The sequence below is a fragment of the Achroia grisella genome, unplaced genomic scaffold (genome assembly GCF_030625045.1).
Source record: "Achroia grisella isolate CSIRO2021 unplaced genomic scaffold, CSIRO_AGI_Agris_v1 utg869, whole genome shotgun sequence".
Taxonomy (NCBI): domain Eukaryota; kingdom Metazoa; phylum Arthropoda; class Insecta; order Lepidoptera; family Pyralidae; genus Achroia; species Achroia grisella.
In genome coordinates, this window is record NW_026713049.1 from 1,658,232 (window position 1) to 1,685,396 (window position 27,165).

The following is a 27,165-nucleotide window of genomic DNA, read 5'->3' on the forward strand; positions in this document are numbered from 1 at the left end:
AATTAAGTTATGTAGTTGTACACACTTTTGCTCGTAAAAGTAGTTATTTAATATAATAATTCTATTTTCCCTGTAGTGTAGGTCCCTTTATCAACTGTAATTATAATAGTTTATTTAATATACAAGTTGCCTGATACAGTTTCACGATTTTTACATGTATAGACAGACACAGATGAGAAATTAATACAAGGTGAAATCTAAAGAATGACAGCTTATGAATTATGTTAATACGACCATAATATGTATGAGCGTATGCGTAGTCCATGCATCGAATTGTACACACTTGTTCACACGAGAACATCAAGTCACTTGTTCAAATATCAGTAGCCACATATCAAATAAAACATGAAGAACAAAATACCAATACAGCGTACAAGTTTCTGCCATACCGTGTCAGACCCACCATCAAGTAAATAGCACTGAATTATGATATCACATCGAAGTTTTCTCGAGAGACTATAGCATGGGGTATATAGGATATATAGAAAAATATTTCTATATATCCTATATTGAGGGTTAAGAACCCTTTTAAGGCACCGCAGCGCAGACAAAACACCCTTGGTGTTTCAGGCGTCCATAGGCTACGGTAACAGTTTACCATAAAATGGGCCATATGCTTGTTTGCCACCTACGTTGTATAAAAAAACTGCAACATCTTCGCAATGCCGTAATAACTTTATGAGCATATTATTTTCATAAACACAATATAGATATTAATATAAAGAATTATTAAGAACTGTACCTATCTTTAAAGTGGAACAATAAATACTTATTATATGATTTGTAAATCACAAGGCAAAATTAGCAAAGAATAATAGTTATAACTGTATCTTAAAATTCAATTTTGATAAATGAGGATAATAGCTAAATTAGATATGACCAGGAAAAATATAAAAGTACGCAATTTTGTCCGTCCTGCATTTTATGGTTTTAGGTGTGCCAAATATGACGCTCCACCCACGCGGTGGCCTTGCGAGATATAGATATATATGTATAGTATAGTATAGTGTATATATAGATTAAAGGAAATATCAATAATTTTCGAATACTTCTCATTCATCTATTGTTTGTTATATATAAACATATAGATGTACACAGTATTGTTTATATCTACATTTGTTTATTTATATACGGTAAGAAATTTTATACCTACATAGCGGGTAAAACGTTTACTTTGACAACCCTCTTCCCCATTTAATCTATGAGGTGATTTATGGAATGCCTCAAAGTCATCTGGCTGCGTTTTTCTCTACCTCACCTAATTCTACCTCTGGCAGCGTAGGTACTTTGAAATGTTCAGGTTAGTAGGTAAAATATTGCAATGAAATTACAGGGTACCGAGAGATATAACTTAATCCTCAGGTAAAGCAACAAATGATCTGTACAACGGCCGTCAATATATTTTGTAATTCGTGTTACATATACTTCAAATTATCGCATAACATATTAAAACTGAAACAATAGCTTATCATATTTCTGTTTCAACCGCAACCAAGATTGTACAATCGAATCCTCCGGTTACAGAGAGTAATGTGCGAGTATATTTAATAAGGTTACATGTTGTATAGGGTTCAGTTAAAATAAAATTAACGATAACTGCATCAATGGACGCGCTGTTTCCAAGTTCCATTCAGCTGTTGTGTATCTTTATAGCAATAGACATTTGTAATTTGATACTTTGATGTTAAAATTTGACCTTTCATTATAAATCAAAGGAAATCAAAATGTTTTTATTCGTGTAGGTCTATTACAGACACTATTTTACTGCAGACCTATTTCAGTCGTCAAGCAGCCTGCTTTAAAAGCTGTACTAGTTGTTCGGTTTCACCTTTAAACCGAGCTAAGGCAGTGAAATTACAGGATGGGGAGATGATGCATGTTTAGTTAATTCTTAGTCCTCCGACATGGTAAAACATCAATGGTATCACGTGTTGATAACGTAATAATAAGATTGTTTGCTATTCCAATTACAATAAATAACAATTTATTGTCAGTTCGGAATGAATCCTACACGGATACAAATAATCCTAATGAATACTAATTTATTTTTTGTATCCAGAAATCGAACCCGCAATCATCGGAAGTAAGGCGATGTGCAAAACCGCTAGAGAAATTGAAATAAAGTCTCTTAAAACAGCAACAATTGAAATAAACACTAATCATTTGTTATTTTTAACACGTGCTTTAAAAATAACAAATGACTTCAAGCGGTGAAGAATTTAGATGAAGTTCATGACCGCAATAACGTCATACTCTTACATAACAGCAACGTACACACAATAGTTTGTATTGTAATATATAGATATACAAATATATATAAGATACAAAATACTTTTACTGTTAAAATTTTCAATGCTATACATATTGTACCTCACAACAACACCTTAAGATCAAATGTCAATGTTTACCTAATACTGTTTCCCGTATGAACGTTACGTTAAGAAATAAATACACCTTCCTATTTGTAATTTAAAATGGCAAACAAGCTGTGTGCTGTAGTCACAAAATATATTGTACCTAACGCCAATGATCCTAGTGTTTAAAATTGTGCAAAAACTAATGTAATCAATAAACCGTAACAGTATTCTTTTTGGCACTAAAAGAAAAATTGTACCAGTTTTTTTTATAGCTTGTTTTTGTGACAGATCACTGTACCACGTCTACTACTATGTGAGTAGGCAAATATTATAAAATACCTATGTAGTTACAATTTTTATTCTACGGTAACGATGTTTTAGTTGTTTAAGTATATTTTATTCATATCCAACAAACAGTACGATCTTCGCTGCATGGTTGCAGCACATATCTTCGAAACATATCAAATGATTATAATAAATTGATGTCCTCAATAAGTTCCACTGATAAATGCAGCCAATACATATTCTCATGATGACATGTAATAAGTTGGTTCAGGGAGCGTGCTGTGCTGGACATTTTAATGGAGTCGATCGCACATTGACCTCGGGGACTCGAGATGGTGTGGCATTTGTTTTGGGGTTATAATTGTCCAATAACAATATTGGAGGGAACAGTCCAATCATAAATGATATTTGTGTGGCAATAGAATGGTATAAATAAATGGTTATGATCGATACGATGATAATTTAAAGTCTTTGAGTTACATGGGAATTGAAGATATTGTAATGGTAGACATTAAAATCAATAAGTGCCTTGGCAAACATATAAATAAATTTTGTTTCAGAATTTGAACAGAATGCAAGAAAAGAAACAACTACGAGATATGGAATGAATTTAAATAAATATAACTAAGTATAAATAAATAAATATAACATATCTACTTCGTACGTAAAGTTTCTGTCCTAAGTAAACATAAATGAGCATATTGAAATCCTCGCTAAATTTAGCGAGGATTTAAAAATTTATTTAAAAGTTTATTATGAGAGTATTGAATAAGGATTAAAAGAATTAACAATTTTTTTCTTACCCCAAATAAACGGATTCACAAGCAGTAGAAATATATCAGGTTTTAAGTTTATATTAAGAGCAAGATGTTTGCGTCGAATATCTCTATATAAGCGGAAAAAGCTTTCCAAAAAGTTATTGTCCTATATACATAGAATTATCTGATAAGCAACGGTATTTTTCAATAGCTTAGGTAGCTTTAGCTACAAGCTTTTACATAAATTACAATAACAATACAATGGTACATGCAACTTACAGTTTCCTACAAATGTGAATTGCTTTTAGCTTTTAAATCCCGGTCGGTTTCTTGTATGATTTATTTACGTCCAGCGTTTAGTTCTTGGCAAGTATTAAACAATTTACATTTACATGCCTCCAAAACTATTGTTTCCAATGTTCATGTTTGCATGTGTGTACATATACATAATAAGTTATATATAAATAGTGAGTTCCTTAGGCTCGTATAACAAGAGCGACAAAATTGCTTCTGATATTTGGATAGAGATGGCATATCTGTTATTTTCGGTTCGCAATTTTTAACACGTGGTTTACAAAGAATAATGGGGGTCTGTATATGACGACACTTGTTAACGAATCAAGTTGAATTGAGTTAGTTAACATCGTTACTGTAGTCGGCTTCTCATTTGCTAATAATACAGAATTTAGAGATTTTCATATAGATTTACAAATAAAAGAAGTAACAAGTAACAGAAAAGTTTTCTGATGTTATAATGCAGGTAGATAGTAAGTAACATCAACTTCATCATCATCATCGCCACTCCCCTGAGAGGGTGCAAGCTGAGCCTTGGTGCGAGCTTCTTTGCCCCGGCATCAACTCCGGCGGTAACAACCCCCGTGAAACGGAATGTAAATAATTTTGGGTCCTTTTTTTTTAATGCGTAATGCATTAAAAAAAAGGAGTATAACTAAAAGATGTACAACGATAATATTCTAAACGTAACTTAAGAACTAGTACCATATTTAGCGATGTGTTTTTTATTATTTCTATTTTTTGCAGGTGGGTGACATTTACAGATTCTTCAAAATAGTTTGTATTGTTTGGTAATGACCACTGATCAATTAACGATAGAACTGACGATTCTGTTGGCATAACCACAACAATGAGCTGTTATTATACATAACCTGATAAACTTGAGTTTAATTTTACATTAAAATAATATACATTAACTATTTTTCCGCATTCTAGTTTTAATTTAAGTTTGTTTATAAAAAAGTTGGTTACTCCACTGCGCAGCCTGTACGACACAATTTTATAGCGTACATCCGCTACTAAAGCCGACAGTGGAGTTATATTTTAATCTACTTCAAATAATGGATGTTCTGTGTTGGTTGGTTCTTAGTGATTGGATAGCTGTTCTTGTTTTAAGATTCCTATAATTATATGTTTTAATGGATGTCATATTCCTCAGTAAATTTTATTGTTTTGTGTAAATCCTAACACTAATACGCTACTTTATTTATATTTTGTTCCTCCCTCCAGCCCCTTATTTTTTTATATTTCTACATTAGGTTGCCATCATTCATAAAAATATAATTAATAGACACTAATATAACACTAAATAAAATAACTAAATATTTATTGCAAATATATTTATTAATATGTCGTAAATATAATATGCAATTTACAAAACCATTTAGTATATATTTCGATTTTATATTTATCATACATAAATTTATTGAACATATTTGTAAGGAAAATATTTTAAATTCACATGACGTAACAAATTATATATAAAGGTTATATTCGATGTAGTAGTACGACAGTATTATCATACACATTGAATTGAATTGAATTGAACAAGACTTGTATCTTTATCGAAACATATCTTGAGATACGGCTTCATTCATAAGACTAACATACTCGTAGTAGCTTGAATCTAAAATTCTATTTATTTGATTTATATTGTAGCTATCGTAAACTACACATAATTACGAACGTAACCTTAACTTAATCTCATATTATCAATTAGTCCATTTGGTATAGTTGTAGCCTATATCTTATTTGATGTAAATTTTTTACGATAGTTAATTGCCTATAAAGTATTTAACGACCTTGACAGCTAAAACTCGTAATTTATTGATGTATTTACTCCTCTGTTACCACTTATACTAAGCCAAAACTATGTTACAATATTCAGACACAACGACGACGACTAATTCTATATAATGAACTATATTTCATAGGATCTTAATAAAAAATTCAAAATAGCCGAGAATGTATTTGTAAATATAAACAAAATTATGTAACAAACTAAACAACAATAAAAAAACTATCAATTACAATGAAATGACATTTATGAACTGAAAGCAACGGTCCTATAGAGCCAATGCCATAAAGTACCATAGCGGAACATATACGGGACCAAATTCAACATTTCCATTCACACCATAATAAAAACCATCGTAAATCTTCCCCTGACTTTATATTCCTCTTACGGCCAGTTGTTAAAAGAAGCTATTAAAATAGAGTGTATTTTGTTCGTACTGAAAATCTTAGTGAAAGTACGCGAGAAATTGAAAACCAAAAAAGAGGGCTACAATTATTGTAATGAAAATTACAATTCCAGAATGATTGCGGGAGAAAGATTCCGAAAATACTCGTCGCTATTGTTTTATGGAAACTCTAGACTATACCAAGCAAGAGAAAAGGTAGGGTCTAATCTGTGTACCTCACAGAAAAAATCTACTCAATATTAGTAGTCAGCAGTAAAACATAAAGCACCGTCTTTGTTTTGAGTAATAAACTGCAAACATTGTATGTCGGCGACGGCAGCAACGAAACTGTTGCAATAGTTTGTTTTGGATTTTGGTTGCCATTTGGCCGTAATGAGGCTTTGTTTTGGTTCCGGGTGTAAATTGGTAAGGCTAAACTGCGAATATACTTATATTCTTCCTTCGTATTAATTTCTCATTATTCGTTTCGACATTCTGTTTTCAAGTTAGTACATAGTACAAATTCATTCTGAATTTTGTTTTCAAATTTGATTTGCCGTACTTATTGTCATACATCTTGAATACAAAGTAGCACGTTGAATGCTCCCACGACATTGACATTGGTCAATCAAGCGAATTAATGAATCATTCAACGTAATGCTAACGATAGATACTCATACATTGTAAATCCAAATACAGTTGCCGAAGACTTGAGTTGTTTAATCAGATATGCAACTACATAGATTATTTTCTTGACATAATATAACTTTGATTAATGAGATTTATTTGGCACACTGAGATAAACTAGATAAATATACTTTTGTACTTACTGTCCTATGTTTATGTATGCGCAATAAAGAGATATTATTATTAAACATTTAGTACTCTTTTAATGTATGATAATAGAATAAAAAATATAAGTATGCTGTACCCGCTTGATCTTTAACCATCCAGATGCTTTGTCAACGTTCCAAATTTTTGAAATGACACCATTTGGTTAGAACATATAAACGTTCCTGCTTCAATATTTGTTCATTCTATCTTTAGGAATGCAAAGCCCACTATCACAATTACGTTTAAATGCATTATAAATTTCATTTGAATCACTATATCTAACTGCACCATCTCCGTTATTCAATTACATGTATATATATATACATTAGTTTCATTTTGTTCATCCAGATTGTATTGAATTACTTTATTTTCATTTGAATCTCGCGGAGGCGGCGGAGGCGTGTCTGCCCCGGCTCCAACATTAATAATTACGATAATACCACTTGATTCATATCTTTCGTCCTATCATCCATTGTTCAAAATGAATACATTTGAAGTCATTTCTTAACAATCCATTATAAGATTATAATAGCGTAAATATAGCTGTTTTTTTGTTTGTCTATCTGTTATATTTTCATACCTAAACAAGAATATTACAAGATGGACATAGTTTATCTAGTATGTCAGAAATAATCTGGATGGGGGTGAAATAAGGGATGAAAGTTTATGCATACGAAATAGCGGGTAACAGTAAGTTGTATAATAATAACATCGTATTTATTAATTTTTTTTTTTTATAATAGGTATATTAGGATATATGGGATCGTTTTAAATGTTTATTTCATAAACAAAAGTGATAGGTAATTAATATTATTAATAATATTATAATTATATTTAAATTATGAACGCGAAAGTTTAAATATGACTAATGAATATATTTATATATAATAAATACATTTTATGGTAGTATTAATTTTCCTAATGACCCATTAATATAAGGAAACAATATCTTATTGGATGTTCTTTTAATTTTGTTAGTATAATAATAAAAATTATATTCAATTTTAATATGAAATTAAACTTATACTAGACCACTTACATTCCTAATTGTCACGCCGCAGCCAGAACACAATGGAATACTGTGATAACAAACAGTGAATAAAAGTAATTGAAGTATTTATATATATATTAAAGTTTCTATAATTAACAGTAACATTACAAAATCTTGGTACAGTGTACAAAAAATTGAAATTAAAGTAAACTAAGTAATCAATATATGTACTGTTGTATCGACGTCTATATAAAACAAATGACTATCACTATTATCACATCTGCAAATGAAGTGAGTAATTATAAACTGTAACATAATTGGAAAAAGATCTATATTTCATTAATATCGCATATATCTATCTAAAATTAAATCGTACACTCTCGACAAGAATGAATAATCGCAAACGTATTTCATGTTCATTCATTTATTTTGCAGATTGAAAACCACATCTAATAAGGCGGTATGCCGACCACAATGTCTCTAAAAATAAGTTGTGTTTCCTTACGATAAGGTCGTAAATAGACTTCGTTATTTCGGTGTGATTAAATGTACCTGCATTGTATAAAACAAGTTCAAATAGCGTAGGTGTAGCATTAAGAAAGTATAAATCTTTGAAGGCATTAATTATTCCCCTTCCCGAAGGACGGGCTGTATTGGATTTTATTTCATTACTGGGAGATAAGGTTTGAAGTTGATTTATGAGTTTTGATCAACACCCTCGAGTCATTTAAGCAATTAGATATTTTTATTTTGTGTATTCTATACTTGATTAATATCATTTTGTAAATAAAGTCTGTAGAAATCGTTATTAAATAAATGCTGAAAAACTTTGTAATCTATGCGTTGACGAATTTAAATTGCAAAACATTTTGTGTTAATTCGGTTATCTTTTTGTAGGATATTACAGTAAAATTGATGAATGCTAAATTCATCAATTTTATTGTTAATGGATTAACAAGCTACATATAAAAACATATACTTAATTACAAAATCTTTCACCCGAAAACATATTGTTTAACAAGTAACGTCATTCTTTACACGGTCGGATTGAAAGTGTTTAATTTATAACAACATTTTTGGCAAATATGAAAATATTTTAAGAAAATAAAATAAATAAACTTTTATAAATAAAATAAAGAAAAAAATAATTCAGTTGAGTTTCTTGCAAGTTCTTCTCAATTCAATCCTATACTGAACAGGACGGTAGCTAAAAAATATTAATACAATAAAATTGACATTCAAAAGCGCCTAAAATGTCCTGCATGAATAAATGATTTTGATTCGATTTGAAATCGAGCAGTCAATTCAAATCGAACAGGCAAAATAAGTCCAATTGCGGCATCTACATATTTTTTCTATCTGTGGTAATTTCGCTAACTTCTGCAGCTAATAAAATGAGGACTGGCTTAAGTATACCCTTCCGTCAATTACACCACAGTACGGATGCCGTAATACCTGAGCTTCCTCCGTGCCGTGCACCCAATAGCATCATATTAAGACCAATTTACAGTGAACGCCAGTGAAAAGTATACTGTTAATACGCTCCAAGCCTATAAGTATGGTTTTGGTGGATTAACACAAGCTTGTTATGGGCAAGCCAGTTGGTAATGTACTTTACATGCTTTGCTCCGTGTAATATAAAATGAGGTAGAACTGCAGAATTTATATATTTATTTTCTATTTTAATTTTTACTAGGTAGATTGTATAAAGTCATTCAACGACTGTGACTGTGCCAACTCATTTATTTTAGCCGCTTTGTTTTGTATGCTGTGTTTCGGTTGAAGGGTGAGATATGGCAGTGAATTTTCAGGATACGAAAGATATTCGTGGTGCTGTTCGTGCATATATACCCATATATATATAATATCTAACTTATTTACTGATTATTCTTTGTCGCATAATAGTAACCTATCGCAATTCACGCAGCGCCAGCTAAGTTGTGTTACGGGTACTAGACAACTGTTATAAAAATATAGATACATTTTTGTCAATACATACATATAGTACATAGAAAACGCTTAGACCGATACAAATAATCATGCTTATTAATAGAAATGTTTTTAACATGCGAGGAATCGTGCTCGCCATAAGGTATACCATCAGCTAGTTTATTTTATAAAGTTTTCTACTGACTAATCCTTCGATCGTACATGAACATCGGTCAATAAACTGCTAACTAAACAATTACACCAATTAAGACAGCGCCGGCACACATAGAAAGTGGTCATAAGTCAATTTTGTGCAGTTTCCCTGCAAGCGGCTGATTGCTCTCAATTGAAATCACCGGAGCCTGTGCTATGCCTAACGAACCCATCCTGCCTCTGGTATGTGTACAAATTCGAATATATTATGTGTCATTAGTCGTAATTTTTTTTGTTTCTATTTATTATGCATCATTATTTTTTACATTATTGAGGGGTTTCGGCTATTCAAAAATAGATGAATAGATAAAATAGATGAATTTATAGATGATAGCAATATATAGCAAGAATAAGTTTATTTGCGGACAACGTTATAATTTTAATTTTCATACTGCTTTCTTGATATATGATAGCGTAGCGGCTTTTGTATTGATTGCCGCATGCATCATTATTTTTACCATATAGTAATTTTTGTAGCTGTGACGTGGTCGAGTGGAATGAGTAGTCATGCTCACTAAAATGTCAGACATGTGGCGGCGTGGTGGGCCGGGTCATTGGGCTCCCTAAAATATGGTCGAGCGCAGTGATGGCTGGCTCATCCGTCATACTCGTGAAACGAGTGCTGCTTGTAGGGACTGGTCTGCTCTTATCACTACGACTGATTTAATCTTATTGCATATTTATATTTGACCCAAAAATTAGTGCTTGTTGGTAGTTTGTATTCACACGTTTCGACTTGTAAATGTAAACTTACAAGGATTATTTAAAAGAGCAACACACAAGTTTCTTGCTCGTTCTTATTGTGTTTTTCCGAACGAGTGGTATATAAAAAACAAATTGTTATGACTATTCAAAAGTGCTTAAATTAAGTTTATTTGAATAAATGAAATTTATAGCCTATATGTTATTCAGATGTATAAGCTATATTAATGTAAAGTTTCATCAAAATCCGTTCAGTAGTTTTTGCGTGAAAAAGTAACAAACATCCATCCATACTCACAAACTTTCCCGTTTATAACATTAAAATAAGATTTATTTACATTATTATGTCGCAATTACAATGAGGCAATTTCTGGATTGTCGAATATTTCATAATTCTACACTCTATTAAAACTAAAATACCGGAACTAAATACTCTTACTTTTAACTGATAGTAACTTATGACAACCAGTAATTTGGTTCGCTTTCTATAAATTTCTCAATGCATTTATCTATCCCTTACTATTACAAATTGAAATATGTATATATGTATATACCTATAAATATAACCTAGATTCTGTTACATAGCAACTACATTTAATACATTTTCTTGCAAATCATGATTTTATTTTAAGTAAGTATAAATGAAAAAGTATTCATTAAAATTTCATTAAAAACATCAATGAAGACAGCTAGATGGACAGACAGACTTTCACATACAGTACAGACTTTTACAATAACAACTGTTTCAATCTCTACCTAATTTAGGGAATTTGATCAAAACTACTTTTTTTAGATAATTTCCATTAAAGCAACTCCCTGACGTTGTAAATTTCTTCTTACAATAAAACATTTAGTTAATGCTTGCTTGAAACTAATTAGAAATTATTGCACCTAGATACAATATAGTTACGCCAAACAATTGTACTATTTCTGGAACAATTACCGGTTTATATTTACGAGCGTACTAGGTTATGAGCGTTATAAGAGCAACATTATCAACGTTCCCGTTTCACTTCACGCCAATAAACTTTAAACAAACACAACTTCAAATTTTCAGGGCTCCAGTATAAATGGTGTACTAATAACTCGGCCAGGGATCGCACGTATACAGTTATTGTAGGGTTATTTTTTTTAATATAAAAACACGGCATGTAGTCTACATCACTCGTAAATTATATATTACTTTTTTCTTCTGGTAATTAATGCTGACTGGCCTGACTTCATCCTCATCCTGTCACCCTTCAGAGAATCCTGTCTAGCGTATGTTAGTGCAAGCGGGTGCACCATTCTATTATTATAAATTAATAAAGGCTTCGCTACATATAAACGATGTTTTTATATTTAAAGATAATCTGAGGTATTTAATATATACGGTCTATATGTCCGTCTATCAGACGCGACATCCAGTATGGCTGATATAGAACCTGATAATATATAAGATGCAGATAGTGCAGATACAAACATTGGTTTACCACGTGTGAATTCAAAGAAGCCGACTCATGAAATGTCAAACATTATAAAAAGAAAGCTCGCAGAAGGAACATTATTCTGCCTAAATGACTCTCTGAGACATGTGTACCACAACAAAGTTATGCATATGTGAACTTCACCAATTTATCATCATTAGATAGATACAAAACTTTTTACAGCATTTTAACTTTTTTTTACAGATATATTCATACTTCTACATAATTATTAATTAAAACTTTAAACTTCCACGTTTTTTAAATTCTTTTTAAAGACTGCAGGTATAAAAATATTAAACATGAAGCGGCATGTGACGGTTAATGGAAAGGAACATTTGGGCATACAAACATTTCTGCCAAATCTTATTGGCCATACGTGTATCAAAGCTATGATACTGTATAATATTTTTATTACTAATTTACTGTAATTATTATGCATTATTATGAAAAAAAATCTTCATTGTCAAAAGTTACAGAACCTTAGTTGCTAAGTTTTATACTATTCCGTCTGATTAATTTTCTTAAAATGGAGTAGGTACAAAGTTTCACCTCTCGTAATATTATGATAAATAGTTTTAACATATTTTTGTTAACATTGATTTTCCTTATTGTGAAGTAAATGTATAACTAATACGACAATAATTGTCGTTTCATCTTCGTCTTCATTTATATGTCCATATTGCTCCACTACAATATACGAGTACGATTAATAATCAAGATATAGCGTAACGGGGGGACATATTCACAAACAGTGCGATATCACATGCAGATATAACAACTGATAGTAGCAATGTAAATATTGGTTAAAATATAAAACAGATGCCGCCACCGCCAACGATGTTAGGATTCTGTATCGTCAAAGATTACGAGATGAAACTGTGTATAGAGGGCAAATATTATGTTTCCCTATTATTGCTTTCTTGTGATATTATTAACAGATAGATATGTAAAAACTTATAACATACAGATAAGAAATGTATAATAAAATGCTAGAAACAAATTGCAATTATGAATAAAAAATTTTTCATTAAAGTTTAATGTAGGTACTTATATGTATCTATTTACCTCTCTGTAATCAACCGCGCTGATCTTTAATAGTTAATATGTTCTACATATTACCTATTACAATGGCATTTAAAAAGAGAAAAGTTTCTTGACAGTTTTTCTTAGCTCGAACTACTTTCAGATCACTGTGATTTTTTTTTTAACACCGAATAGGTATGTTTGTACTAATTGATTTATTCTAATAAATACTAGAAGTATAAAATAATGAAGAGATTAATGTAGCCTACCCTAATATGCCTAGTATACATATATTAGGGCCTCGGTCGCCTAGCGCTTTAATATACCGCACGACTTCCGATGGTCGCGGGTTTGTTTCCTCACACGAAATGTATTATTGAGAATTATTATTTGTATGGGCTCAGTGTTTTTATATTTATAAATTATGTGTTTACGTATTTACGAAAACAAAATAAAGTTAAGTATTTGTAATAGTTGTCTAGTACACAACCTCTGCTTAGTCTGGGATCAGATAGTGCTATGTGAATTACGACTGAATGACACGGACTGCTACTATGTGACAATGTATAATCGTTAATTTAATAAAAAATGTTCATCAAAGATTGTAATGACCAACAGAACGCTGGCTTACTAATCGGCGGCTTCGTTATATTTATAAAAGAGATTAGAGAGAAATAATCCATTATGTAAATTAACAGGAATATAAAAATAATTGACAAAATGGGAAATATAATTTAAGTTATTAAAATGCAATACATTACTTGTAATATCGTAATTTTTAATGTGGCTTATTAAAAATGGATATAAAATTAACATAATTCCAATTAAAATGAAAAGTTATTATTTAGAGATGCTTTCCATTACATTTGTTAAAATTGACGATATGGCATTATTGGAATTTCCAGTTGTCGGAATGATGTCAATATAATAAATATTGACATCATTCCGACATTTATTCTGTCTTTCATTTACAAGTATAGAAACAGTAAGGTAGAAAGTGGTAATTATCACTCGTTTAGACAACAAAAGCATTACAAATATTACAAAATATATTGCATTGTGGTATATTAATGCAGTGTCCATTTTGAGGACTAAATCTAATATTCAGATAGTGCAATTTGCTCACTGGGGAGGTAATGTAGTAATTATTTTAGGTCGTAATTATAGTCCCATTGTACGAGACTGGGCTGTACGTTTAGTTTGTACAAAAGACCCAAATTTTAAAAGAAATAAAATAAGGACTTAGTCTCGCCACAGAACCAAAACACATCTTACAAAACAATCTGCTTGTTAATTGAAACACGACAGAAGCACCAACGCAAACAACTTTGTACAAAGTCTAGTACCTAAAACCTGTCTACGTTCTAAATCATATTATATTCCAATGGACCAGCAATGTATGGGTTCCAAAGATAAAACATTCCAAAGTCTGTTCAATCTTACATCTTACAAGAGATATCATATCTTAGTCGTTGTTAAAAATATAGGTGTCGGTATTAAATAATATTCTACGTCCTATCTGTTATTTTGCAAATCTTTGATCATCTTTGAAACATTCTGTGTTAATTGTTGTACCATGTTTATGCCATAAAGATAAGCCAAAGTGTCCACTAGCAAAGCTTATGGCACTTAAATACCAATACTTAAGAGTTAAGTGCTACTCACTGATAATTTGGTTAAACAGTGATTCAAAGAGCTTCTGTTGAATGGAGCTAACGTGCAACGTTTTGCAATATTTGTTTTTATATATATATATGTATGCAAGTATATATAACAAGGGTGTTAATAAAACATAACATTTTGTTCTCTTGTTAATAAGTGCAAGTAGTAAGCATGGAGACAGGTACTGCTACCAACGCAGATAAAACTGTACGTAGCACATACTACGTATATCTCACGTAGTTCTGCCGCCAGAGGCTTGCTTTGCAACCTACATATATTTATAATGCATCCGTACAAAGCCGCGACCAGAAATAAAGATTTGATAATAAGTTACTTATACTTAACAGTACTCGTTGGTAACAGAAAATAACTTTGACACCAATCCCAATCACTTCGGTTGCTCTAAAAGAAACGAAGATTACAGATTCCACGGCGGCTTACGTTACATATTTAATTTTATATTTCATGCTGCGCCGTCCTGTCACACCGACGCATAAAGGGCTGCTTAACGGATACGCTTAATCGGACAGGTTGTCGGATGTTTTGACACGAGCTCAATTACCTGCCGGTCCTGCGGCGGGCGCGAGCGATCGGCTCACATCCGTTGATATGTATGGGATAATTCCTGTTACGATACGGTGTGAATGTACGCCTATGTGCGTTCTCAAGATAAAAATGTTCAATGTTGGGAGCTGGGATTATTTCCGACTGGCTTTACGCGATATGTACCATCGTTTCGAATCTGATTTTCATCTGATTTAAAAAAAGAAGGATGTGTAGAACATTATATGTATTTCTTTTCAGTGTTCCGTTACGCAGTATCTTTGTAAATTTTGAATATGCTCAACTCATTGACAAAAGAAGGAGAATTCAATTTGTAGATATTTTCTGTGAATATAATTGAGTCAGAGAACACCATTGAGACATCTTCACTAATAGTGAATGAAATACAACGATTTTATTTATAATTTTTAAGTTTCATGTTGATATCATAGTGAATCTGTAATTATTGAAGGCAGTTCGTTTGTGAAAGGTAAATTACAAATTTCGATTATTTATAACAAGTGTACGCACACCCATAATAAGATAATGTATAGCATATATACATCCTTGACGATCTCAAATACTGATTTAGGTACCTACATTTCAATCACAATGGTTGATCGAGCTGTAATATTTAAGCGGTAACAAACATACAACATAACTTTTGCAACGTTAGTAAATATTGACAATACAATAACAAATTGAGCATTTCCAAGTATTCTGGATGTGAACCGGACAGGGTCATTGCTGAATGCATGCGAGTGCATCAATGCACCCACTGTGACTGCGCATGGGAGCCGCAACATCAACACGCAAGTGTTAATTACAGATAATATACCTACTTGCAAACATTTTAAACACCATTTTTTATAGCGACTACAATTGCAAATAATTTAATAGTCTCATTTTTCGTTGTAAGTGGACAGTATTTGGTATGTAATTGGAATGGTGTGTAAGTTGACGACCCCTGATGGTTTTTTCTCAGACTACTCTAATGCTGTTTGGCCGCAGCTGGCCCTTATAGCTTCACCGGACGATAGGGGACGAGTGCAGATGGCACTCCGAACCCGCGGAAGGACTTATGGAGCAATTCCCGGCTGACGGATACGACTTTAGTCTGAGAGCACAGCTAGAGGTTCGAAACTCGGCTCAGGCGGTCGTAATTTCGATCCCCGTTTAAATTGTACGGGGGATGGATCGGAGGGACATCACATGATGGTAAGTGGTGACCATCGTTTATATACATATACTGCATACCGGCATCACTTCATCACGTTTTGCCATTCTGGAGAATTGAGATGTTATACCTCTTGCCCTGTAATTTTACAGCCTAATTACTTTACAAAAAGAAACACAGCTTATAAAGCAAGTTTTTAACTATGATGGTAATCAAATCAAGCATAGGGACCATCTGATGGTAAATGCTGCAGTTAAGTAGCTTGGCGACTAAAATATCTCATATATTTATATAGAGCTACACAGACTACTTTTCACAAAGTCTTCCTTCATAAAAGAGTATCCAAAATTTTTCTGCGATAGTATTTTCTTATGTAAATATTAAGTAGGTATAGAATGTTATAATAAAATAAATACTTTATGATAAATATGACTGTTAGGTGTTCAATATATAGTAAACAATCATATTGATGAATATTCATAGTGACATATTGATGATAAATAATTATAATTAATTCCAACATACAATGTATGGCAATTATCATTGACAATGACACTAGATTCAATACACCTCTCCCGTAAGGTTCATGCCATGAAGAAACATAGATACTTCATCTACACTGATAGATATATAGATTTGCATACATTTCACTACAGAATAATTTCATTTTTTTTAAATTAACTTCAACATGTAGTAACATTAAAATCTTATTATTATCAAGAATGCTTTTATGTCTATGAAGGGAAATATACTTAGATCATTTTATTACATTTATTTAATTACCCTATTCTTAACATAAATTAACACATTATTAAAAAACATTCCCTCTGAATCAACTACTTAACTGATATTATAAGCTATTCTGCATTTTAAAATTTTTAGTTTTTATTGTAAAATGTTTTTGTCATCTGCTGTTCATATCCTATTAAGGTAATATGTTTTTCTCTTCCATTCATCCCTGTTCACAGTCATCTTGTTACCTATTTCCTTTCTTGATATACCATATTTTTTTACAATCCATCCATCTCCTCTTCGGTCTTCCTCTGTCCTTATAACCATCCACATCCACATTTTCTAATTAAAACTATTGGTACATAATACATGTAATAATATAAAACACAAGCCTAATAGATATATAGTCATAATCATAACCATACATATTGTATATGTGATAAGATATGTATGGTTATGAGTATCTAAACTACTCGTATCTATCACATCTATCTATACTCCAATATTTATATACAAATACTGTGTAGTACATATATATACCATTGAGGAAAAATGTTTCCCATAATTGTTATATAAAATAGTTAACACTGTTTTACTTATTAAACTTGAGTTATGGTTTTGTATTAAATTATACATAAAATAGAAAAGCAAATTAACAGATATGCTTAATATTATTTTATTTAATATTTAATTACTTTTATTTACATTTCCGACTCACCATATATTTTATGTAACTTCTATAAAATTGAAAAGCAAAATAATAGTTACAAACTATATTATTTTATATAGTATATAGATTTTTTTAAATTAAGTTTTATAGAAATGACATATAAGTAGATAGAACAAAAGAAAAAATCTTGTTCAATTAAGTTTGTGTTACTTAATAATAAAATAAAATACTTACTTAATAATAAAATAATTAATAAAAAAATAAAATGTTCTCATTGTTACCTTTTTTTTTATTGTGTACTTTGTACATTTTCCCTAACAATAAAAAAAATGGGTGATGACTAAAATACCACAATTAGAAAGGTTTCTTTATAACTAGAATAATTTGTTCAGAATGTGTTTATTTGAATACTCATTGTATAACACCATACATTGTTACCACTTTTCATGACAATAATGGCTTAATGGTTCTAATTAATTTGGACTTGAAGATAAGTTTTCTTATAGATTACTAGTAGTAGTAGTAGTTTCACCAAACTATAGAGGGTGAGCACAGATGGCACTCCAAACCCGCAGAAGGACTTATGAAACGGCTGAAGGCCAACTCCTGCCTGATGATGAAGATAAATTATCAGAATGACACTTGTATCTTTCATATAAAAAAAATCTGATACAGTCTGTAACAATTGAATACTAAATAAATAGTAACTAATATGTACAAAAGTAAATTAATTAGTTAGTTTTTAGTATTATGAGATATTAATACTCTTTATACATCCACACTATTAGCCAATTTTTATATATTTATTTCTGTCTGTTAACTATATAAATATGCATAGTAATTATTAAGATAATCCTAAGTTGTTTATTTTAAATAATCATAATATTAGTTTTTTTTTAATAATTTAAATATAAGAGACATAAATTAATATAACTACCTATTCCTGTCATAATATTAAACTAAAAAATTTTAAATGTAATAATATTAATAATGTTTTTATTACAACTTTTAGACATCATTATTTTTAATAAAACCTAAATTATAGGTAAATTATTAATACACAATGTTCAGACTCATATAGTCCCCTTAAATGAGACGAAAAATTATATATCTGGAAATTTTATCTAAAAATACACTAGAAAAGTATGTTATATTTCAGATAGGCATTTAGGTCAGTGGGTAGACATCCATAAATATTCAGTTGTTGTTTTTTCGATAATTTGTCATTCTGGTTATCAGACGAATTAAATGTTCAACAAGTTTTAACTATGATAAAAATAACACACAACGATATTTGTTAACCTTAAATATTAGGTAGTATAAATAAAATAGGAATTATTTGCAACAACCATAAAATTTTAGCCAACAACAAAATTTATAACTCACCGCAAAAAAGAATGAAGAAATCCATACTGATTTTTCGCAAAATAAACTTGGAGTTACGGTCCATTGTTGTTATATTGTGATGGTGATTATTTCTTTCCATTATAGAAAGAATTTAAAATATAAATACACTTGAGCAGATGCTCGATGTTACGAAATAACGTCAAAATCGTAAAATACTGTTAAGAATTGACATAACACGTGAATAAAGACGAACATGCGCGCGCAGACTGTTAGTAGCTAGAGAAGCGAACAGTGTCGCCAACACAGCGTTAAGTTTTCGGGCTACATTGATCCAGTTTTGTAACTTCAACTATCGTTAAATACAATCAAAATATATAGTGATAAATGAAATAGATTAGAAAACTGTAATTTAGTTTCATCATGTTAGCAATATAATATCAAAACGTATAATATATGAAACGATAAACATAATAATAATAATAAAATTAAAAATTATAGTGTCAGTATTTTCATTTAATTTTAAAAACATATGTATAATTTCTAAGTCAAATCATTATCATATACATAATATGGTATAAAAAAATTCAAAAATAATTCGAAGTTTACAATTATAACTTCTCGTAGTGTTCTTTTGTTGATGATAAATTAAATACAAAATATATATATATAATAATATATCATTCAATTTGTTATTATATTGTTTAGCCTGACTAATATTAAACTATAATATATTATATATATATATATCATTAATTTTATTTTAAAACCAGTATTATTTTTTATTTATTATTTTACTCTGGTATTAATAACTATTAAATTTGAATAATAATTCTTATATATAAAAATATCTTATATAGGAATATTGAAAACACTTATTATTATAATATTATAACTCTAATTTGTGGTAAATTTGGAAAATGATCTCAGTTGAGAAAAAATGATAAAAAATTTTACGTAGTATTTCTAACACATGTTAATACCGAGCTGGCACGATATTTCTATATCTGGTTACATTTTTCTCTGACAGCGCGACACACATGCATAAGTTGCTGTCAGTAGTGTCAAATATTATGTAGGTATATAGATAAGCCTACGTCGAGTCCAGCAGTGGACTACAGTGGGCTTATTGAAACTAATGATACTGATTGTCAAAATTTGACATTTATTGCAATTTATCATGCCGCGCCATAGTTTACGAAATAGACTAAAACTTATTACATACCTCAATTAGTAATTGGTTGCCGGTTAACTTTTTCTGTGATATTTAATTTGCATACATACAAATTCACAATTTTATTCCTGTCATATATAGGGACACATTATTCAATCCGAACCGGTCGAAATCAGTAGTCGGCTGCGTTTAAATTATGTCGTTAAACAACAAAAGAACCATTTTTCATTTCTGTTGGATTACCATGGTTTATTTTTTAATGTATTTTTTATATAAAGAATGTCGTCACTTTGATTGTACTCGGTAGCTTTTGAATTGACACCTGTGGTGAATTTACCTTTCGGCTTATGATGTAGGTAATAATTAATTTCTTTTACCTGATGTGTGATGAAATACCGATTGTTTATTTAGTGTGTATTGTAAATAACTGATGAAACTGCAAATTTTTAAGTGTATAAAATATTTAGGATCTTATATAGTCGAAAGTAGCTATTAGTATTAAAATTATGTTAAAAAAATCTTAAAAATCTATTCATAAGGAACTAAAAGACTATTCGAAAACGATTTGTAAGATCTTACCTAGAATATTTTTATACATGTCAAATATTTTTTTATAAAAAATATTATATTAAAAAAAAAATTGAATTTAAAAAAGCTCGAAATATAAAACTTATTTTCTGTATCCTCGTATTAATAATATTGATCATAAAATTGTCAACAGCGCCATCTGTCCGAATAATTTTAAACATTTTAACATTTTGTTTACTGCCATCTAGCGGTGTAAGTTTCAATTATTTATTTTAATAATTCCGCGCTCTTGCGTATAGAGGGCGTCGTACCAAATATCTCGCAAGCATAAATTTACAATCAAATCGTAATAGATGTCGCTAAAATAAATAATTAGCATTATTTAATTTCATTCATAAACAAAATAAACTTTTATATTTTATTACGGTTTCCTATTGCCTATTTAACTCTTGCTTAGTTTGATGTTGGCATTAAGACTCCGCTTAAGAATGGACTAGCGGAGAAAGAATTTAGTTAGTTAATTATGACTATTTTTAGGGTAGAAATGTTCCTTATGATACTTATGTAATATTATGTTATCTGTGATTTGTGCTTTTCTTTATCGTATAGTATTATATCTAATCCTATATGTAATAGTATTGACAGTGTCAAAGATGATGATATTTTGAAGATTATGACGATGACTTCAATTACTCCATGGCTACGAATTAAACTTATCGCTGTGGTTTTCAAGGGGATCCCCGTGGAGGTCGACCTGATAGGGTATAAAGCTAATAATGAGGCCATTACTTTCTATTACACATCACATTCTATGATCACACAGATAGTGTAAAAGGTTAATGCAAAAAATGTAATGCTACACATTTTTTTAAAAGGGCAACAAGCAAGTTTCTTGATCATTTTTGTTATGAGTCTGTTTCCAGGGGGAAACGTGTGGAGGTAAACCTGACATGGTATATTACATCAGTTATATACCAGTATATTAGCTTAGGCTATGAAATTATAGGATAACTAAGCATGCTATCTTAGTTTTCTGGTATGACAATGCAGTTTGTTTGGCACTTACGATTTCATAAAAAAATCACGTAACACAACCAATTATACAATCCTTACTCCTTACTAATATTATAAATGCGAAGTATCTCTGTCTGTCTGTCTCGCTTTCACGCCAAAGCTAGTGGACCAATTTAAATGTTTCGTACACAGATACTCTAGACCTTAAGAAAGGATGTAGGCTACTTTTTAATGCAAAATAAGGGTTCCAAGGGATTGAAAGGGGAGATGATAAGATTGTATGGAAATATCGTCATTTTTAAAGCTGGATGTTTGTAATTTATGTTTTAGGCTATTGTTTAAATATAAATATACATGACACTCAAAGTTTTTAAAAATTTTACCCTTAAGGGGCTAAATTAATATAGGGGATGAAAGTTTTTAGGGAAAATAGTCATTTTTGAAGCTAAAACGATTAAATTATTTCTTTGGGTAAGATTTAATATATTTTCATTTTTTGGTCAAGGTCACTATAACACGCAGACGAAGTCGCGGGCTCAGCTATTTATTTATATAAGCTAAGATATGTCCTACGTCAATCTTATCGATATGACAAAGACGAGCTTAGTAAGTTTACCCGCCCCCGTATGCTTATCTTGCGAATTCAAACATTTACTTAGCCATGGATTGTATACCTACCTATTGTAGGTAGAAGGTATAGCATAGTATACATGAGTACATATCTGTAAACTACCCACATTTTATATAGGTAGCCCAGTGGTCGAAATTAGACCCTAATTAATTTAACATTCAGTAAGCCTATAGACAAGTAATAATAAAGACAAACCATATTAATCTATTCTCAATTTAACCACAGACTTTAACAATAAACAAAAGAGTATCTACCTATATATATGCTTGTGTATGTCAAGTAGGTACATGGTGTGTGTTATGTTTTTTTTTACTGATTTAATGTATTTTTTATGCACAATTTTAAATAATTATACTATTGTATCAATTGGGTGACCCTTTGAAGAGAAGAGATGAGACAAGATTGTTATCTCGTCTCATCTCTTTCTTTTTCTCAATCTTTGGGAGACTCGCTTATGTAACGATCACACACGCCAGTCTTTGTGGAAAGATATAGAACAAGCACTACTTACATATAGCCGGATCGTCGTAAATTCCCCTGGAGGAGCCGGGGATCGATTCTCCCTTGTTGCCTTTTGCACTCCTTCTCTATATATGCACTATACCTCAGTGCACGATATTTCATACTCCTCCATTCGCTCAATTTTCCTAAAAAGTTTTACCACAGATAACATAATTTTTACAAAGTTTTGCTTTAGGTTTTAGTATGAAAGCTATATAATAAAAGAAAACTGAATATAAAAGAAAAGGTAACTGAAAATCATTGGAATCTATGCTTTTTGCATAATATGGCAGGAATGATAAGTGGAAACGGTAGCCTATACCTATAGGTAAGTACAGCACCATAGGCGTCTTCATGTCACGCATGCCGATAGTACCCTAAACTTGTAATTTGCCATTTTTTTTTATTGGATGACAATAGAATCGTGCACTGCTTGCGCTGACGATTTATCGTGGGCACCGGTGGAGGTTGATAAGATGTACATGAGGTTATGTCAGTCAGCCCATCGTGATAAAATCACCAGGAATTTATCAGGATGAGCTCCTGAGGAAATCATAGGGAGGTCAACATGACGTGGTAAATTTGCTAGCAAAAGAGTCATTATACATTACTAACCCCATTAGGAGTAAGGGTGCGTTATTATTATTTTTTTCCCAGTTATTTGAGTACAGTGTTACAAGAAGGTCTTATAATATTGAATACTATGTTTAATATATTCAGCCTGCATACAGGCCTGCATTTTTTTTACATTAATTATAATAATAATCTCAGGACAATTCACACAGCGCCATCTAGACCCAAGTTAAGCTAGCTACAGCTTGTATTATGGGTTCTAAATGACTGTTAATAATACATAGATATATTTTTTCGTAAATACATACATATTATACCATAGAAAACACCCAGACCGATACAAACAAACATACTCATAAATACAAAAGTTTGTGCCGTGCGAGAATCGAACCCGCGACCATCGGAATTACCGCCGCCCAACAGCAAACGCAACACCTTAGGAATTGTAAGTACCTAGTACCTATACCTAACTACATTCGTTGCCCGGCCTTTTAAGAAAGAATAAGCTCTTTTCTTGAAGGTTTCAAAATCATATTGGTCCGAAAATACTATTACTGGAAAATAATTCCACAATTTTATTTTGCATGGTAAAAAGCTAAATTTTAAAATTTTAATTATACATATTTTAATATTTCAATTTTGAACTTAGATCTGTTAAAATAATTATATAATTTTAGTAAGTTAAGTATTTATTTTATTAAACGTACGTACCTATTACATTTGTAATATGGTGTTGGAGAAAGATGGAAAGAATTAGCTGGAAAGATAAAGTAAGAAACGAGGAAATACTTCACCTCCCTCCTCCTCCCTCCTCTTTATTTTATTTTTCCCTCAATAATAATTCCCATAAAATCATCGTACCGTAGGTATCAAGTGTCCTTTCCTCATCTATTTTATATTGTATTCAATATCTGCCTCAAGGTAAAAGAAAAAAGGCCAAAGAAAGAGGATGAAGTGAAGACCAAGACACAGACATCAAGCAAATTAAAGACAAAATTTGAGTCGTGTCGTATCAACATTTAAAGAGCATGATGTATCAAGTAAATTGGCAAGAGCCAACGACAAGAGCGTAGTTCTTAAACTATGAATGAACCTATTACATTTAATTACTAATTTAGAAATTGGAACATTAAAGTAAGTACTACTTATACCTACCTAATTAGGTACTTACTTATTTACATAATTCACAGCGGTGAGGGGGTGCTATATCATGTCGAATAAAGTATAGGATGCAAACGATTAGTACCTATCAGTGAAAGCACAGAATAATAATTAGGAGTTCATGCTATAATATTTATACAGTGTCAAAAGTAAGTCACTAGTGATTCTCTGATATTACTGCCATATGTTAGGTATTAGGCTCATTGATTTTAGAAGAAAAAGTGTAATCCATTACATTTAAAATAAGTAATCATGTTGCTAAGTAACAATTTATATGTAACGTGCAACTGATCGGAACGAGAATAAATTATATTTAGGTACTATTGTATATGTGTAATCCACTGAATATCTCCATCATATGTACCAAGAATTACAATTGATATTGAACAGCGGCGAATTGAAAAAGTAAAATTCAACTCTCATATAGATAGGTATCTACGTACAAACATACACAATAACAAATCCATTCGGAACAATCGCCTGAAAATTTCGTACAACAAACAACCACCACGAATTCCTTCATTACAACGAACAATGCCTACAGACGGCTACATACAAATAACTCCCTTCCAATTTAAATAACAAGCTCGCAAAGCTGAAAAACAACCCGTAACCGAAGTTGGGAATAAATTAGCAACCCCCACAGCCCCCCTTTACCCAATGTGTACATTGTGCAAAATATTATTTGCCTTGCCAGACAATAATAGGATCTAATGCCACGCCCTGACATGTTAGCTTTGGGGGAACCCCGCCCAAACGAAGCGTCGCCCCCATTGGTGAATCTCGTCTCCTCTCTCTATCGCGGTCATGTTTTGTCTCTCTTCCGCGTGTAGCTTTTCCCTCAACGCCCGAGGGGTAAATGTTTTGCTAGGAAACATATACGAGGGTTTCTAGAGTCCCGCTTGCATTGTCAAGGCATATCAAGGAATATTTTTTACGCGAATTTTATTCCAAGACGTCTCTACCTGAATGGAGTGCTAGAATTCGCTTTATGAGATTTTTTCAATAGTCACAAGTACTTTAGCTGGGGATTAAAGGCTCGCATATATATCTCAGTAAACAGTTTCCTTTGCGCGTTCTGTTGAATCTTTTATTACGATTCCGTTTGTGATATGAGCTTTTTACAAATAATAAACCTATTTTACTTATTGTTGGTGTTGTGTTCATTATATTATTATTAATATATATTCTGATGTAAATATTTACAGAAAATATTTTTCTATTTAAATATCAATTTATATATAACCTTTCCATTTACACTAATATTTTTTTTAATTTCTAGAATCGTTATTGGTCGTTAGGTACATCTATATGATGTAAGCAGGTATATATCATATCTCTATATATAAAAACCATATAAATATTTAGGAAAATTTATATTTACGTATTAACTGGACATACATAGGTATATGTTTCTTATATTATGTAGGTAGATACTATGAAACTTAATAGGTATGTATGTTGCAGAAATTAAATAGGTTATGAAGTTTCTGCAACAATTACACTTAGGTACAGTTACGTAAACACTTTTAAAGTACTTTAACTTATTGTGACAAGGTACAAAAGTATCTATACAGTATTACACGTGACTCTACCTATTGACCAATAATTAAGTACTTCATAATTTAACTATCGTTTTTTTCTAATCCATAAGCTGATATAAAAAAATATACAATTTTAAAATTTTACTACTCTTATATAGAAAATGCAGAACAATTTATAAATGTCTAACAAATAAATGTGTCTCGGTCAGTAGAGATGTTACTTTCGCATGTAGCTATTTTTTAACTTCAGAAGAGGTAGTAGGTAGATGTGAATAAATTATTGGATTCTCCAGTAAACCATGTAGATATGAGTAGGTATAAATAAATTGTTTTGATAATCAATTTCATTATATAAGTAAGTTTTTATATATGGTTGAAAATTCTTGAATTTGACTCTACAATAAACCATGTATCACATAAACTGCTACTATATATAAAGTATGCAATATTATTTATATATATTAAATGCTAGGAAATACTAAAGTATCATAAATTTTTCATCAATGTTAGGCATCTTCAAAACAAAAACATATCTAATTATAAAAATAGTTAAATTAAATATTAGCAATAATACCAGTAACATTCTATAATACTAACACAAATATTTTAAGCAATAAATCATCTCGAATAACTACAACAACAAAGTTAAATAGCGAACAGACTAATAATAATTATTAGTCGATGGCCTGAAATTCATGCACAAAGCTCCGACCCGCAGTAATAATAACGACAATTGTTGTGTTTACTGGAACGTAAACGCAGCCTAGGGCGGGGGGCCACCCCCAGGCCGGCGTGGGGCGGAGTCAGCCGGGGCAGAGCCTCCGGCGAGATGGGGCTCCGCCGCAGTCCGCGCCGCGCCACGCGCCAACACGCACC

At 31.1% G+C, this 27,165-nt stretch overlaps 1 protein-coding gene across 1 annotated transcript in view; it reads right to left on the reverse strand.

Moving 5' to 3' along the window:
* The window catches only part of LOC131852955 (putative phosphatidate phosphatase), a 71,163-nt gene extending 51,743 nt beyond the window's left edge, over positions 1-19,420 (reverse strand). The window contains exon 1 of the mRNA XM_059203711.1: positions 19,206-19,420. Coding sequence (XP_059059694.1) covers positions 19,206-19,305 — 100 coding nt within the window. The 5' untranslated portion in view covers positions 19,306-19,420. The remainder of the gene's footprint in view (positions 1-19,205) is intronic.
* Positions 19,421-27,165: the final 7,745 nt, after the last annotated feature.